The 13681-nt window shown below is 47.6% G+C and overlaps 1 protein-coding gene across 1 annotated transcript; it reads left to right on the top strand.

Moving 5' to 3' along the window:
- Positions 1-7276: 7276 nt before the first annotated feature.
- On the top strand, positions 7277-8392 carry LOC124657751 (MADS-box transcription factor ANR1-like). Its single transcript, XM_047196265.1, has 2 exons — positions 7277-7570; positions 8303-8392. Exons 1-2 carry the CDS (start codon positions 7277-7279, stop codon positions 8390-8392), a joined length of 384 nt encoding a protein of 127 aa, XP_047052221.1.
- Positions 8393-13681: the final 5289 nt, after the last annotated feature.

Below are 13681 nucleotides of genomic sequence, written 5' to 3'. Positions count from 1 at the left end.
TGTTCCTCGCCTTCGAATGAACCTTTTCTCCGCTAGCCAGCCTCACCGATTCCGGTTGTCGCGTCATTCTTGACGCCGAGTCTTGTGCGGTTCGGGATCGTCGCACACATGCCCTGGTTGGAGCTGGCCCTCGTAGCCGTCGGTCTCCGGGGCTTTGGGAGTTAGAGCGGCTTCGTGTTCCTTCCGCTGCCACTCCATCCGCCGGTTCTCCTCCGGTTGTTGCCTCTCGTCACCGGCTCTTTTCAGCGGTGGCATCATCGTCTTGGTCACCTTTGTGACTCTCGCCTGTCGTCTTTGGTTCATCGTGGCCTTCGGGGTCCGTCTCCGGAGATGGGTCGTTACACTCGTCGGGGTTGTAGGTTAGGCAAACAGATTCAGCTTCCTTATCCTACTAGTGTGTCCGTCTCTCGGCGACCGTTCGATTTAGTCCATTCGGATGTTTGGGGTCCGGCTCCCTTCGCTTCGAAAGGGGGCCATCGATATTATATCTTATTCATTGATGATTTTTCACGGTACACCTGGGTGTTTTTCATGCACTCTCGCAGTGAGGTGCTTTCTATTTATCGGCGTTTTGCGGCCATGGTTCACACTCAGTATTCCTCACCCATTCGCGTGTTCCGTGCTGATTCTGCTGGTGAGTATATCTCCCAGCACCTTCGTGGTGTCCTTGCTGAGGAGGGCACCCTCGCTTAGTTTTCTTGTCCTGGCGCGCATGCTCAAAATGGCGTTGCCGAGCGTAAGCATCGTCATCTTCTTGAGACCACCCGTGCTATGATGATTGCTTCTTCTCTTCCGCCACATTTACGGGCTGAGAGTCGTTGCTACGTCGGCCCACCTCATTAACATTCAGCCTTCCGCTGCTCTACAGGGTGGCATTCCTCTCGAGCGTCTCTCTGGTGTTTCTCCAGACTACTCTACTCTCCGTTCATTTGGTTGCGTCTGCTATGTCCTTCTGCCTCCTCGCGAACGCACCAAACTGACCGCTCAGTCTGTTGAGTGTGTTTTTCTCGGATACAGTGATGAGCATAAGGGCTATCGCTGTTGGGACCCCGTTGGTCGTCGGATGCGCATCTCTCGTGATGTCACGTTTGATGAGACGCGTCCCTTCTATCCTCGCCCCACCTCGGGTACTTACCCGGTGGATGATATCTCTTTCCTTCTTTTTCCGGATGCACCCCCTGCTATCCCGTCTTCTCCCCCTCCTAGTCCTGATGCGCCCCCTTCGGCACCATCCTCTCCTCCGTCTAGTCCACCTAGTACTCCTCGTTCTCCGGCTTCGGATCCTTCTGATGCTGTCCCTTCTTCCGCTTCTTCTGATGAGTTGTCCTCTCGCCGATGACCTTCCCCCTTCACGGCCTGTCCGTCGGCGTCGTGCTCCGGCTCGTTACTCTCCTAGTCGGTATGGTCTCTCTGTCGTTTCCGAGCCGACTTCTTATCGGGATGCCGAGCGTCATCCTGAATGGCAGCTTGCCATGGCCGAGGAGATCGCTGCGCTTGAGCGCACTGGCACTTGGGATCTTGTTTCTCCACCTTCTGGTGTTCGTCCTATCACGTGTAAATGGGTCTATAAAATTAAGACTCGCTCTGATGGATCTCTTGAGCGCTATAAAGCGTGTCTTGTGGCTCGTGGCTTTCAGCAGGAGCACGGCCGTGACTATGATGAGACTTTTGCCCCTGTGGCTCATATGACTACTGTGCGTACCCTTCTTGCTGTTGCTTCTGTTCGCCGCTGGTCTGTTTCCCAGCTTGATGTTCAGAATGCTTTTCTTAATGGCGAGTTGACTGAGGAGGTTTATATGCAGCCTCCTCCTGGGTATTCTGTTCCCGATGGCATGGTTTGTCGTCTTCGACGTTCTCTCTATGGTCTCAAACAGGCCCCTCGTGCCTGGTTTGAGCGCTTCGCTTCTGTGGTGACTGCTGCTGGTTTCTCTCCTAGTCTTCATGATCCAGCACTTTTCGTTCACACTTCTCCTCGTGGACGTACTCTTCTTCTTCTCTATGTTGATGATATGATCATTACTGGTGATGATCCCGAGTATATTGCCTTCGTCAAGGCTCGTCTTCGTGATCGGTTTCTTATGACTGATCTTGGTCCTCTTCGCTATTTTCTTGGCATTGAGGTTTCCTCCACTTCCGATGGCTTTTCTATCTCTCGGGAAAAGTACATTCAGGATCTTCTTGCTCGTGCTGCTCTTGGGGATGAGCGCACGAGTCGATACTCCTATGGAGCTTAATGTTAAGCTTCGTCCTACGATGGTAATCCTCTTCCCGATCCCACCCGTTATCGCCATCTTGTTGGGAGTCTTGTTTATCTTGCTTGTCACTCGTCCCGATATTTCTTATCCTGTTCATATTCCGAGTCGGTTTGTCTCATCTCCTACCACTGTTCACTATAGTCATCTCCTCCGTGTTCTTCGTTATCTTCGTGGCACGATCACTCGTCGCCTTTTCTTTCCCCGTTCCAGCTCTCTCCAGCTCCGAGTGCTATTCGGATGCTACGTGGGCGAGTGATCCTACGGATCGTCGTTCGCTTTCGCTTCTTGTGTGTTTCTTGGTGGTTCGCTTGTTGCTTGGAAGACGAAGAAACAGGTCGCAGCTTCCCGTTCGAGTGTTGAGGCTGAGTTGCGGGCTATGGCTTTGTTGATTGCTGAGGTGACTTGGTTACGGTGGTTGCTTGCAGATTTTGGGGTCTCTGTTACGACACCCACTCCACTTTTGTCCGACAGATACAGGTGCTATCGGTATTGCACGTGATCCGGTCAAGCATGAGCTGACCAAGCATATCGGTGTTGATGCTTTTTACACACGTGCACAGGTACAGGATGATGTTGTTGCGGTTCATTATGTGCCTTCAGATTTGCAGTTGGAGGATTTCTTTACGAAGGCACAGACTCGAGCGCAGCATGATTTCTTACTCTCCAAACTCAGTGTTGTGGAGGGTGTTAGATGTATATATCTGTATATTGTAGTTTCCCCATATGTTAGGGGGCTTTCTGCATATGTGCACCTGTACATGTACTATATATTGTGGCCTTTGGCCCCCTGGTAATACAACAAGTATATTCCCTAACACCAGAAACCTCCGTGCACGTGTTCGCTGCGAAGAAAGAACACTCAGTCGTCCTCCTCGTCGGTGCTGTCGCCGTGGTAGTCCCGGCGGCACCGCGTCTCGTCGAAGACCTTGACGCTCATGTCCCTGTCGCCGAAGTAGGAGAACAGGAGGATGAAGTCGGCTTGGAGGCTGTGGTGCCGCGCGAACTTCTCCCAGCCCGATGTTGAGGTACATCTTGCCGCGCGCGTCGTAGATCACGTCGACGATCCACCGGTAGTAGCCGCACGCAGCCTCCCGCAGATGCATCGTGCGCGGGCGATCGTCGCCGGCGACGTAGTCGGCGAAGGAGTCCGGCAGCCTCCGGATGCCGCGCGGGTCGCCCTTGAGGACGAGGACGAACTCGAACCGCACGTCCGGCTCCACGTCCATCTCCGACGATGATGAAGCCGGCGGCGTGGAAGGCGACGGCGAGCGTTCAGCTCTGCCGCGGCCACGACCACGACCACGACCACAGCCGCGAGGTCGGCCTCCGCCTCTACCAGACATAGCGTCGAGTCTTGTTGAGATGGTGGCGGCTAGGGTTTGGGAGAGATGCGCTAGGGTTTGTGTGTGAGAGGGACGATGAGAGGCGGCCCTTTTATAGGCCGGAGGGAGGCGGAGGAGCGGTGGCGCGCATTAACGCCGGCACGCAGAGCTAGGCGCGACGGGACGCGTCGCTGCGTCGCTGCGGGAACTGCACCGTCGCTGCGTCGCTGCGGGAACTGCACCGCCAATAACTTCCGTCGCGAGGTAGGCGACGGTTAGGTTAAAAATTTATTGTGCCGCTGACGAGTCGGCCCCGCCACTCCCCGCCTCGCTTTTCGTTGTGTCCGGCGTCCCCGGTGCGTCCCCTGTGGGACGGGGACGGGCTCGGGGCGCCGGACACCGTATCGGGGCGCGCCGGATAAAAATGGGCTTTGGGGAACACGGCTGGAACGGTTTTTTTGTCCGGCGCGCCTCAAATCCCTTTGGGGAACTCTTTGAAGGACGCGGCTGGAGATGCTCTAATGGCGTTTTACGCAGCCACTGCGCCCCCTAGAACTCAAGCTCAAGGTTAGTGTTTTCTGCTCGGCCGTGCCGTTGTAATTGGATAACTCTCGAGGCTAGTTGTTCTAACCTCTAATTTCTTTTCTTTGGTTATGCTCTATCGTACGTTAGCTGATGCTCTCAGCTTGTAGGACTTGTAATTATGTTGATAACTGGGCTCTATAAATTTATAATCGGGCAGCATGGTGTGCCTTTCGTCTAAAACAAAATGATGCTACTAGGCACTAGCACATTTTGGGGGAATCGAATAGAATCGAATCTACTCCGATATTTGTGAGCCAACCTTTGAATTAAAACTAGTACTACACAAGGTGTGCCGTTTACTGGATTCCGAAACCTCGTACAGCACACAGAGGTAACACCCATTTGCATAATTCTAGTGATTGCCTGACCCGTCACAGGTTCCGGTGGGTGTGGGGACATGGCAGCAAGTTGCAATATTTATCAGTCAAGGAAAGAGATGACCGAGCTACTTGTATCCTAATCTGTTAATTACATAAATATAATAGGTTACATTCAAGTTGCACATATATATTTGGAGTAGTAGAGCTGCGAACCGCCCCCCTCCCATCCCCTCTCCTCCCTTGTCCCTTCCCACCTTCGCGCCGGGTCGTCTCGCGCGAGGCGGCTCCGAGCGACGACCCGAACCTAAGAAGAGGCGGCCCATCTTCCTCCTCCTGGCCGCTGCCACTGTCGAGGTTGGTGGTGGCGGCCGCGTCCGGCTGCCAAAGGTAGGGGCGGTGGTGGCGCGTCCATGGACTCCCCTTCGCACGGAGGCGGGGTCTTCTAGGGGCGGCGACGGTGGACGGCGGGTCTGGTGGCGGTGGTATTCGACTACTTCACCTAGATCATGGTGGGAGACGCGGTGGTGTGGCAGAAATCAGCGGGGAAAGGGCGGCAGCGAGATCGCTGCTGACCTCCACCGGCCGGGTTGGAGGAGGAAGATGGACCGCGGTTCCCAGCCATGGCGGCGGCGTGGGGGCCGGCCATTCCTGCTTTCATGGTGGTGGTCCTAGGGTTATCCTTTCGCGAAGATGAAGACGTTCCGGATGCCGATCTTTCTTCATCTAGCTGGAGTGATGAGTTCCGGAAGGCTCCGACAGCGAATGAAACAGTGCATCTTTTGCCTGGAGTTCACATGATTGGGTGTATTCGGTCGCGCGCACCCATGCTTTTATTCCGACAGTTTGGTTTCGGAGGGAGCGGTGCGAAGCACTGTTCTGTGTTGACATCAAGAGATTTTTGGTCCATGGTGAAGTCAGAAGCAGAGAATTTCATGAAGGCGGGATTGGGGGATTAGCTAAAGAAGGTTCAAGTCTCCGCGATGTTGAGAAACTTGCTTGGTGTTCCAGGATTCGCAACAGTGGTATGAAAGTGGGGGCGACATCACATGTGAAGTTCAGAGTCCTACCTTTCAGGGTGAAAACCTAAGGTCTGGCCTTAACTGGTTGTTCCTGGCAATAACCTTGTTGGAGGCATTGTTTTGAGAGCGGGGACTATCTTCAGGGTGAAAATCTAAGATCTTTGATCGGGCGACGATGGCGCTGGTGCACTGTTCCTTCTTGGAGGTGTTGCTTTTGGAGCGTCTGTATTTCAGGTGTTGTCTAGGGGTGGATGCATTACTAATGCTAGACTTGGGATACTATAGCGGGACTTTTCTTTCTTATTTTTCTTTTATCTTTTTTGGCTGTGTGCAGCCGTACTGCCATTAGGGTGTTGCATTGTTGCAGAGGGGTGTAATTGGTATCTTTTGATATTAATATATTTCCTTTATTGAAAAATATATTTGGAGTAGGAGGACCTGGAACGAACCGATGGTTCTGGTTCGCTCGCACGATCCTCCCACCCCCCCTCCCAAGAAAAACATAGGCCGAGCATCTTGCTGGCCGCCGCCAGCGGTGATGCCCCGTCCGTCGAAGGCGGCCGGTGGGGTGTGGTTGGCGCACCTTTGCTCCATCTCTTCGCGCGGAGAGGTGGTCTCGGCCGGTCACGCGCGGGCCGGCGCAGCGGCTGTTCTTGCGTGGTGACAGGATGCCCATGGTGGTGGAGTGGCGGGACATGGCTTCATCTTGGTTCGTCTTGGCTGGAGGACCGTGGCGGCTGCCTTACATCGGTCGACCCCCTCCCCTCCCAGTGAAGACCAGTAGTGCGGGGCTGCTGGCTTGGCTTCAAATAAAGATGGTTTGGTCCTAGGATCCCTTTCACGCCATCGCGAATATCTACTTGAGGCCTATCTTCATTGATTGGCCGGAGTGTCGAGTTCCGGAAGGCCTTGCCGGCGAACTCCAATGGACGACAAGCCGGAGATTGCCGGATCAGATGGTATTCAATAGCACGCAACCATGTTTTTTTCTGACCGTTTGGTTTCAGAGTGAGTGATGTGAAACTCTACTGCCATCGTGGGACATGTCTTTAGTTTCATGATGAAGTCAGTCGTGAAGAATGGCAAGAAAGTCGAGATCTGATGACTGATAATGGTGGTTCGAGTCCTAGTGATGATGAGGATTTGGCTTGGTGATTTATGACTTGGAGCAGCAACATTGGCAAGTGAGGGTGGCAACAAAGGAGAAATTTCGAGGCTGAACTTACAGGGTGAAAACCTAAGGTCTAGCCTTAATTAGTTGTGTCTGGCAATGACTTTGTTGAAGACATTATTTTGTGAGCGCGGACTTTCTCCTGCGTGAAAACCTATCATTTATGATCAGGACGATGATAACGCTTGTGCACTGTTCCCTTCTTGAAGGCGTTGCTTTTGGAGAAGATGAATTTCTTGTGCTGTCTTAGTGGTGTTTGGTTCGTTGTTACAAGGAATAGATTAGCAGAGCTTTTCTTTTCAGTAATTCTTTTTTTTAGTTATGTGCATTTGTATTGCCTTTAGGTCATTGCGTTGTTGCAGAGACTGAATGTAATTGATATCTTCGCGATATTAATATATTCCTTTTGTTGAAAAAATATATTTGGAGTAGTTGGTAGCTACTCTCCTTCCCTCATTTCATTCGTATATATAGGCCGGCAGGGGGTAGTACATGCTCACACAATCATATACACATAGATGGTATATATGCTGAAGCCAAGACCTAGCTAGCTAGCACATGATCTTGAGTGTTGCCGGGAGTTATAGATCGAAAGATTATTAGCATGACGAGGCGCAAGATTGTGATTAGGAGGATTGAGAACATGGGTAAGAGGCAGGCCACCTTCTGCAAGCGGCGTAGTGGCCTGCTAAAGAAAGCACAAGAGCTGGCCATCCTCTGTGATGTCCAGGTCGCCGTTATCGTCTTCTCCTCCACCGGACGCCTCTACGAGTATGCCAGCTCCACCACCACCACCACCACCACCACCACCACTTCCATGGCCATGGCTTCCATTCTTGAAAAGTATCGATCTGCACAGGAGCAGCAACAGCTGCTGAATCCAGTGTCACAACTCATGGTATGCATGCATTGAGTTTGCAACCCTAGCTTGCTAACTAATCAACCCCGATATTCTAGAACATATTCCAAAATACACGACGCCTTAGATATAAAAAAATTGTTTCCAAGATACAACTTTGGCTGTCATTTTCCCATACAAAAAAGTAGAATAACAAAGACAAAATTCATGACAAATGTAAGGATACTATTATGATTCGACCAATCCCAACGAATCTTTTTTGCATAATGTTATTTGAATTCAAGAAGTTTGTCTCACGCTTTCTAGGCAGAAGTAATACTCATTTACACCCATTTACTTATCTCACCGGCATTTACTCGATCTTGTGCATTTAGTATAGTATATAATTGTACTGCTAGCTACACCGTAGTAGTCCGTAGGTCAGCTAATTAAGATATTCTTTTCTTATTTGGAAAATATCCATGCCAGTTTTAACCTTTTGTTATTTGACAAAAAAATACATTAATTTAGACAGCAATTTTTGTACTCCGTAACGAAATTGTGATCATAGCAACTTAACAGTATTTTTCTACTGATAAAAACAAATTCCCTTTTTTGTTAGTTTTGGGAAGGGGAAGCACGGAAATTACAGGAAGAAATGCAGATGCTTCAAGAGCACCATCGGTATAAGTTCTTAATTTTACTTCCAAAACTATCTATCTACTAATATAAATCAGTTCGAGAAAAGACAGAAAAACATTAAAGTGACCATCCCCATTGCTTGGCTTCCAGGAAGCTTATGGGGGAGAGACTATCAAACTTAAGAGTCAAAGACTTGTGTTTGTTGGAACATCAGTTGGAGAAGAGCTTACACCGTATTAAAGAGAATAAGGTAGCACAACTTCTTTCAGTCGATCTGTTCTTACTCTTAACCATTATACCTTCCCACCATAATTACTATGCTAATTAACTTTGTGTCTGCTAACTGCTGTAGGAACAACGTTTTGCCAGTCTAATTCTACAACTCAATCAAAAGGTTCGCCAATGTTTTTGTATCACAGGCCCATGCAAGTTCACTTAATTTCCTTCTCACATCCATAAATAAAGTGAATATATATGTAGGGATGCATCTTCCATCAAGAGAGTATTAAACTCACCGAGGAAATAAAGCTTACCCATGAGCACAACATGGAACTAAAGAACAAGGTAACTAACTGAGTTCATTCTGTACATTACATGATCTTTTGGTTTAGATTAATGGTGATGCTGGATACTGGTTTCAGCTTTCTGTGTTGAATGGCTCTACTAAGGGTGCAGCATGCTATCCTCCAAAGCAGAGGATGACAAGTACTATGGAGCTTTAATGCTTCCAATTATATGTCAAGTACTACTTAACCTGACATCCTCCTCTTGTACTAGGCGAATTAAACAGTGCCATATACAGACTGGTTTGTGCATCTTAGATGCAGATGTAAGGAGTTAACTCTTATATAGTCGTATCGTATTGAAAGGGTGCTTGTAATCGAAGTGTGTATAACACGAATAATTAATGTGAATGTAGATGTATTGATCATCTACAACTAGCCTATGATCTAAATATATATATGCTTTTCTTTAATGTTCCTGAAGAATCCGAAGTACTTTTCAAGTACTACCCAAGATGAAAAATAAATTAAAGAGGCTGTTGGCTGGAGAAGAAAATAAAGAGCGGCAAGGAGAATGAACGACTCTAGCTTTATCCATCCATCCCCAAAAGCCTGAAGGTACACCTGAGCTGATTCAGCAAGGAAGAAAAAATAAACCTAGTATTAGCGTTGGTTGCATCATTAAGGGCCACTTTACTAAAGTTCAAGTGGTGCCATGACCCGGAGCACCAAATCTGGAAGGAAATCATCTTTAATTTAATTAATCGAGTACTGGTTCGAATCGAGATCGAAACGCTGTCACTCACATGGGCTGCAACATTTTTTGCATCGTTCTATATGCCCACTTTCCTTGGGCAACCTTAAACCGTACTTTTTTAGATGAGGCAAGTGTACTCACCAATCCAATAACCTTAAACAACATGTTATTAGGAAGTTATTTACAACCTGGTCGCTACCCCGAATGGTAACGTTCCTGCAGTGCCTACGTACGTACTCCTGTTATCCTGTAAGTACGGTTACAGACGATTATAGTATTAAAATCAGAAACAACGAATCATTTCAAAGTGTGTTGATCACTTGAACTATAGAGTTTCATACACATTGTAAACTAACAAAGTTCTTAAGTGTGCTGATCACTTGAAATATAAAACCCATTGACATTATGTACCACCACAGGAAATATATTTCTTAAAAGGAAAGTAAAAACCTGAAGCATTTGTTAGCAAAGAGACGATTTATTAACGTGGCCGAGTCGTATCAAAGAAGCCACAAGATTTATTGGTTTCTGGTGGATCTATTACTTTTCAGCCGCAAGATTTGGCATCTTAACTACCCACCATAATATCAGAAGTACGATAGTGGCATGACAAGTCTTACACAAATTCTCATTGAAAAAAAACAGTGCAGTTTGTTGCCTTCGTTATCACCCCAATACTTCAATTATACCATGTTGAGATTTTTTTTTTCGATAAAGGGAATATATTAATATCAAAAGATACCAATTACACCCAGCCTCTGCAACAACGCACCACCCTAATGGCACTACGGATGCACACAGCCAAAAAAAGAAAAGAAAACTAAGAAACAAAAGTCCCGCTACAGTATCCCGGGCCTGACAACAACAATACATCCACCGCCAAGACAACACCTGAAATACAGACTCTCCAAAAATGACGCCTCCAAGAAGGGAACAGTGCTCTAACACCATCGTCGCCCGATCAAAGATCTTAGGTTTTCACCCCGAAGATAGTCCCCCTCTCAAAACAATGCCTCCAACAAGGTCATTGCCAGACACAACCAGTTAAGACCAGACCTTGGGGTTTCACCCTGAAAGGTAGGACTCTGAACTTCACCTGTGTTATCGCCCCCACTTTCATACCGCTGCTGTGAAGCCCGGAACACCAAGCAAGTCCCTCAACAGCGCGGAGACTTGAACCTCCCTTAGCTAGTCCTCCCCTCCGGCCTTCATGAAATTCTCTTCTTCCGACTTTCATCATGGATCCATAGTCACTTGATATCAACATAGAAAAAGAGCTTCGCGCCGCTCCCTCCAGAACCAATCGAATAAAAACATAGTTCCGACTATGCTACCCACATGTTACATATATATGATACATGTTGATGTACAATTGGAGAGCTGGATATGAGCACATAATTAATTTTTTTTACTACCAACATGTTACATATATGGTAACGTGTCGAGATACAATTGGCCAGTGACTCTACCAAGACATGATTGGATGGCTCTACCAGGATATCTGGATATGAGCATACCGTTCTAAATAAATTTCAAAACCTTAACCCTGGTTCTCCCTTCATGCTGGTTTATAGGTCATGCGCGTCTCTCTTGGTTTGAGCCATCGTAATAAAAGTAGTATATTATAAAACATATATCATTATAAAGTTCATATTATGTTGGTAAAATTAACGATCTATAGATACGCGCGTTCTCGATAAACCAAGATGAAGTGAGTATCCATGTTACACCATTTGTTAGTAAAACAGGTTAAATGTTAGGTAGCTACCACAATTATTGTTAGCTTGTTAACCAGGTGTAATATAAAGAAGTTGCTGACCACATATTATACGGAAGGTTAGCAACTTTTTATGAGATAGGAAGGTTAAGGCTAGTCATAGTGGTAAGTATCATGTAGTAGTATCATGCATATGATACTTGTGTATGATACTATCTCTATAGTGGTTAGTATCATGAAGTATCATAGTCATGCTATATTTATTACTTTTTAGAATCTCAATGCAAATTTGTGCACAAGATTTGTTTGGCATTAACTGTTCTCGTGACATGCGCTATGATACAATATCTACCTATGTTACTTTAATCTCCTCTCTCCCCCTTAATTAACTACCACATCAGCATTTTTGTAGGACCAATGTGCATGATATTAGCTATGATACACTATGGCTAGCCTAACTAGAGACTTGTCTGAAGTCAATACGCTATCCTCGTACTGCAGACTAGACTATAAGGAAATTAGTATATTATACATGGATGTCCTTTTTTTTTTTTTTTGAAGATGAACCATAATATATATATGCAAGCAAGCCGCCTCATTAAAAACCTTCCAGTCCCCTTAGGTACCCTGGTAAGGAAAAGAGTGCGTAAGAAACTTGCTGCTCAAAGAGTTACAGAATGGTTACATCAGGCAAAACAAAGCTAAGCACCTAAGGCTCATCGACCCGGTTACAATCCTTCCTAACTAAACCCGCCAAAGCAGCAGGAACAGAATCTAGCATAGTTCCGGAATCACCTCTCTTGCCCAGCTGCGCCAATCCATGCGCTACCGTATTATTCCCCCGATCCACCTTCAAAACAGAAATGGATCGGAAGACCTTAAGCAGCTCCTGCCCTTCTCTATACAGGCACCAGCTCGATGATCTATCAACCAGATTGTTCTTCATAACATCAATGGTCCTTAGACAATCTGTCTCCAACACGGCAAATTCACATGACATGCCAATAAGATGATGTAATCCCGCGATACAAGCCAAGACTTCTGCTTCTTCAGCGCTCGAACACCATGGTAAATGCTTCCATTCCGATAACAGCGTATAACCAGTATGGTCCCGAATGACAACGCCGATCCCTGCCCTACGGCTCGCTGCGTCCCATGCCGCATCAACATTGGCTTTGAGGGAGCCAATGGCTGGAGCTGTCCACCGGTTCACCACCGATAAACCCTCAGAACTATAAACAGGCGCATAACAAACCGGCGTTTTCCCCTTCGGGTCCGACACCGTGCCACAAGCCGAGGTGAAACTATCCAGGTAGTTCCGTATAAAAGAAACCGAGGCAGAGACGGAGGCCCGTCCGTCGCCATGAACGACATTATTCCGATGGTGCCAAACTCGCCAGAGAAGAAAAATGATCCTTGACCTTGCAGATTGAGATGAGTTACTAAGCAAAACAAGCAGCCAGTCGGTCCCTCTAAACAAAAAGGCCTCCTCACTAGGCAGATCCCAGAATTGTCTCATCCCTTCACGGAGAGCTCTCGCCAGAGTACAAGTAACAAGGGCGTGATGTTCATCTTCGGCTGCTACGCCACAGACAGTACACGTGTTGTCAACCTCTGGCATCCGCCGGTTAAGTCCGGAGCGAACAGCTAGGGTAGACGTTGCCGCTCTCCAAGCAAAAACCTTTAATTTGTTAGGAACCTTTGCTTTCCAGACAATATCCCAAATGCTCCGGTCTCCAGATGGAGCTGAACTACTCTGACCTGCACTCAGAGACTCAATCAAAGGCTGCATACCAAGTCTGTAGGCTGATCGAACTGAAAAAATCCCATTCCGTTCAGGTAGCCAAGAAATGAAATCGTCACAGGGCCTGGCCGGAAGTTTTATAGCAAGAATAGCCGCCGCATCAATAGGCAGGCAACATTCTCTAACCATCTGTTCATTCCAAGTTCTCGAGTATGGATCAATTAGCTCCGACACCCATCGCCGTCTCGAGTTGCCGCGTCTGCCAAGTAGCTTAGGGGCGTCCAGACGCGGTAGCCAGTTATCGCGAAAAATCCGAACACTAGAACCACAGCCAATCCGCCAAATCGCCCCTCTCTTTAGCAGTTCCAGGCCATGAACAATACCCTGCCAGGTCGGAGAAGTATTTTGGATAAACGAAGTGTCCATCAGGTGTGCAGACGGGTAGTACTTAGCCTTCAGCAGCCGAGCACACAAACTATCTGGGTATTGGATTAGCCGCCACGCTTGCCTAGCCAATAAGGCTTGATTAAACACTCTAAGATCCCTAAAACCAATACCGCCTTGAGATTTTGGTCTTGTCATTTTCTCCCACGACATCCAGTGCATTTTCCTCTTGTTCTCTTCATCTCCCCACCAAAAATCCCGAATAATTTTGGAGAGATCTTCTAACAGACCCGCCGGGAACCTGAAAACTCCCATAGCATAAGTGGTAAGAGATTGTAACACTGATTTAATAAGGACTTCCTTAGCACCGCTTGACATATATTTCTCACACCAGTCATTTGCACGCCTCGAAAATCTTCCTTTA

Source organism: Lolium rigidum, chromosome 5 (assembly GCF_022539505.1).
Source record: "Lolium rigidum isolate FL_2022 chromosome 5, APGP_CSIRO_Lrig_0.1, whole genome shotgun sequence".
In the NCBI taxonomy this organism is placed as follows: domain Eukaryota; kingdom Viridiplantae; phylum Streptophyta; class Magnoliopsida; order Poales; family Poaceae; genus Lolium; species Lolium rigidum.
Note: the sequence above shows the minus strand (reverse complement) of the source record. Positions and strands in the feature narration are given on the sequence as shown.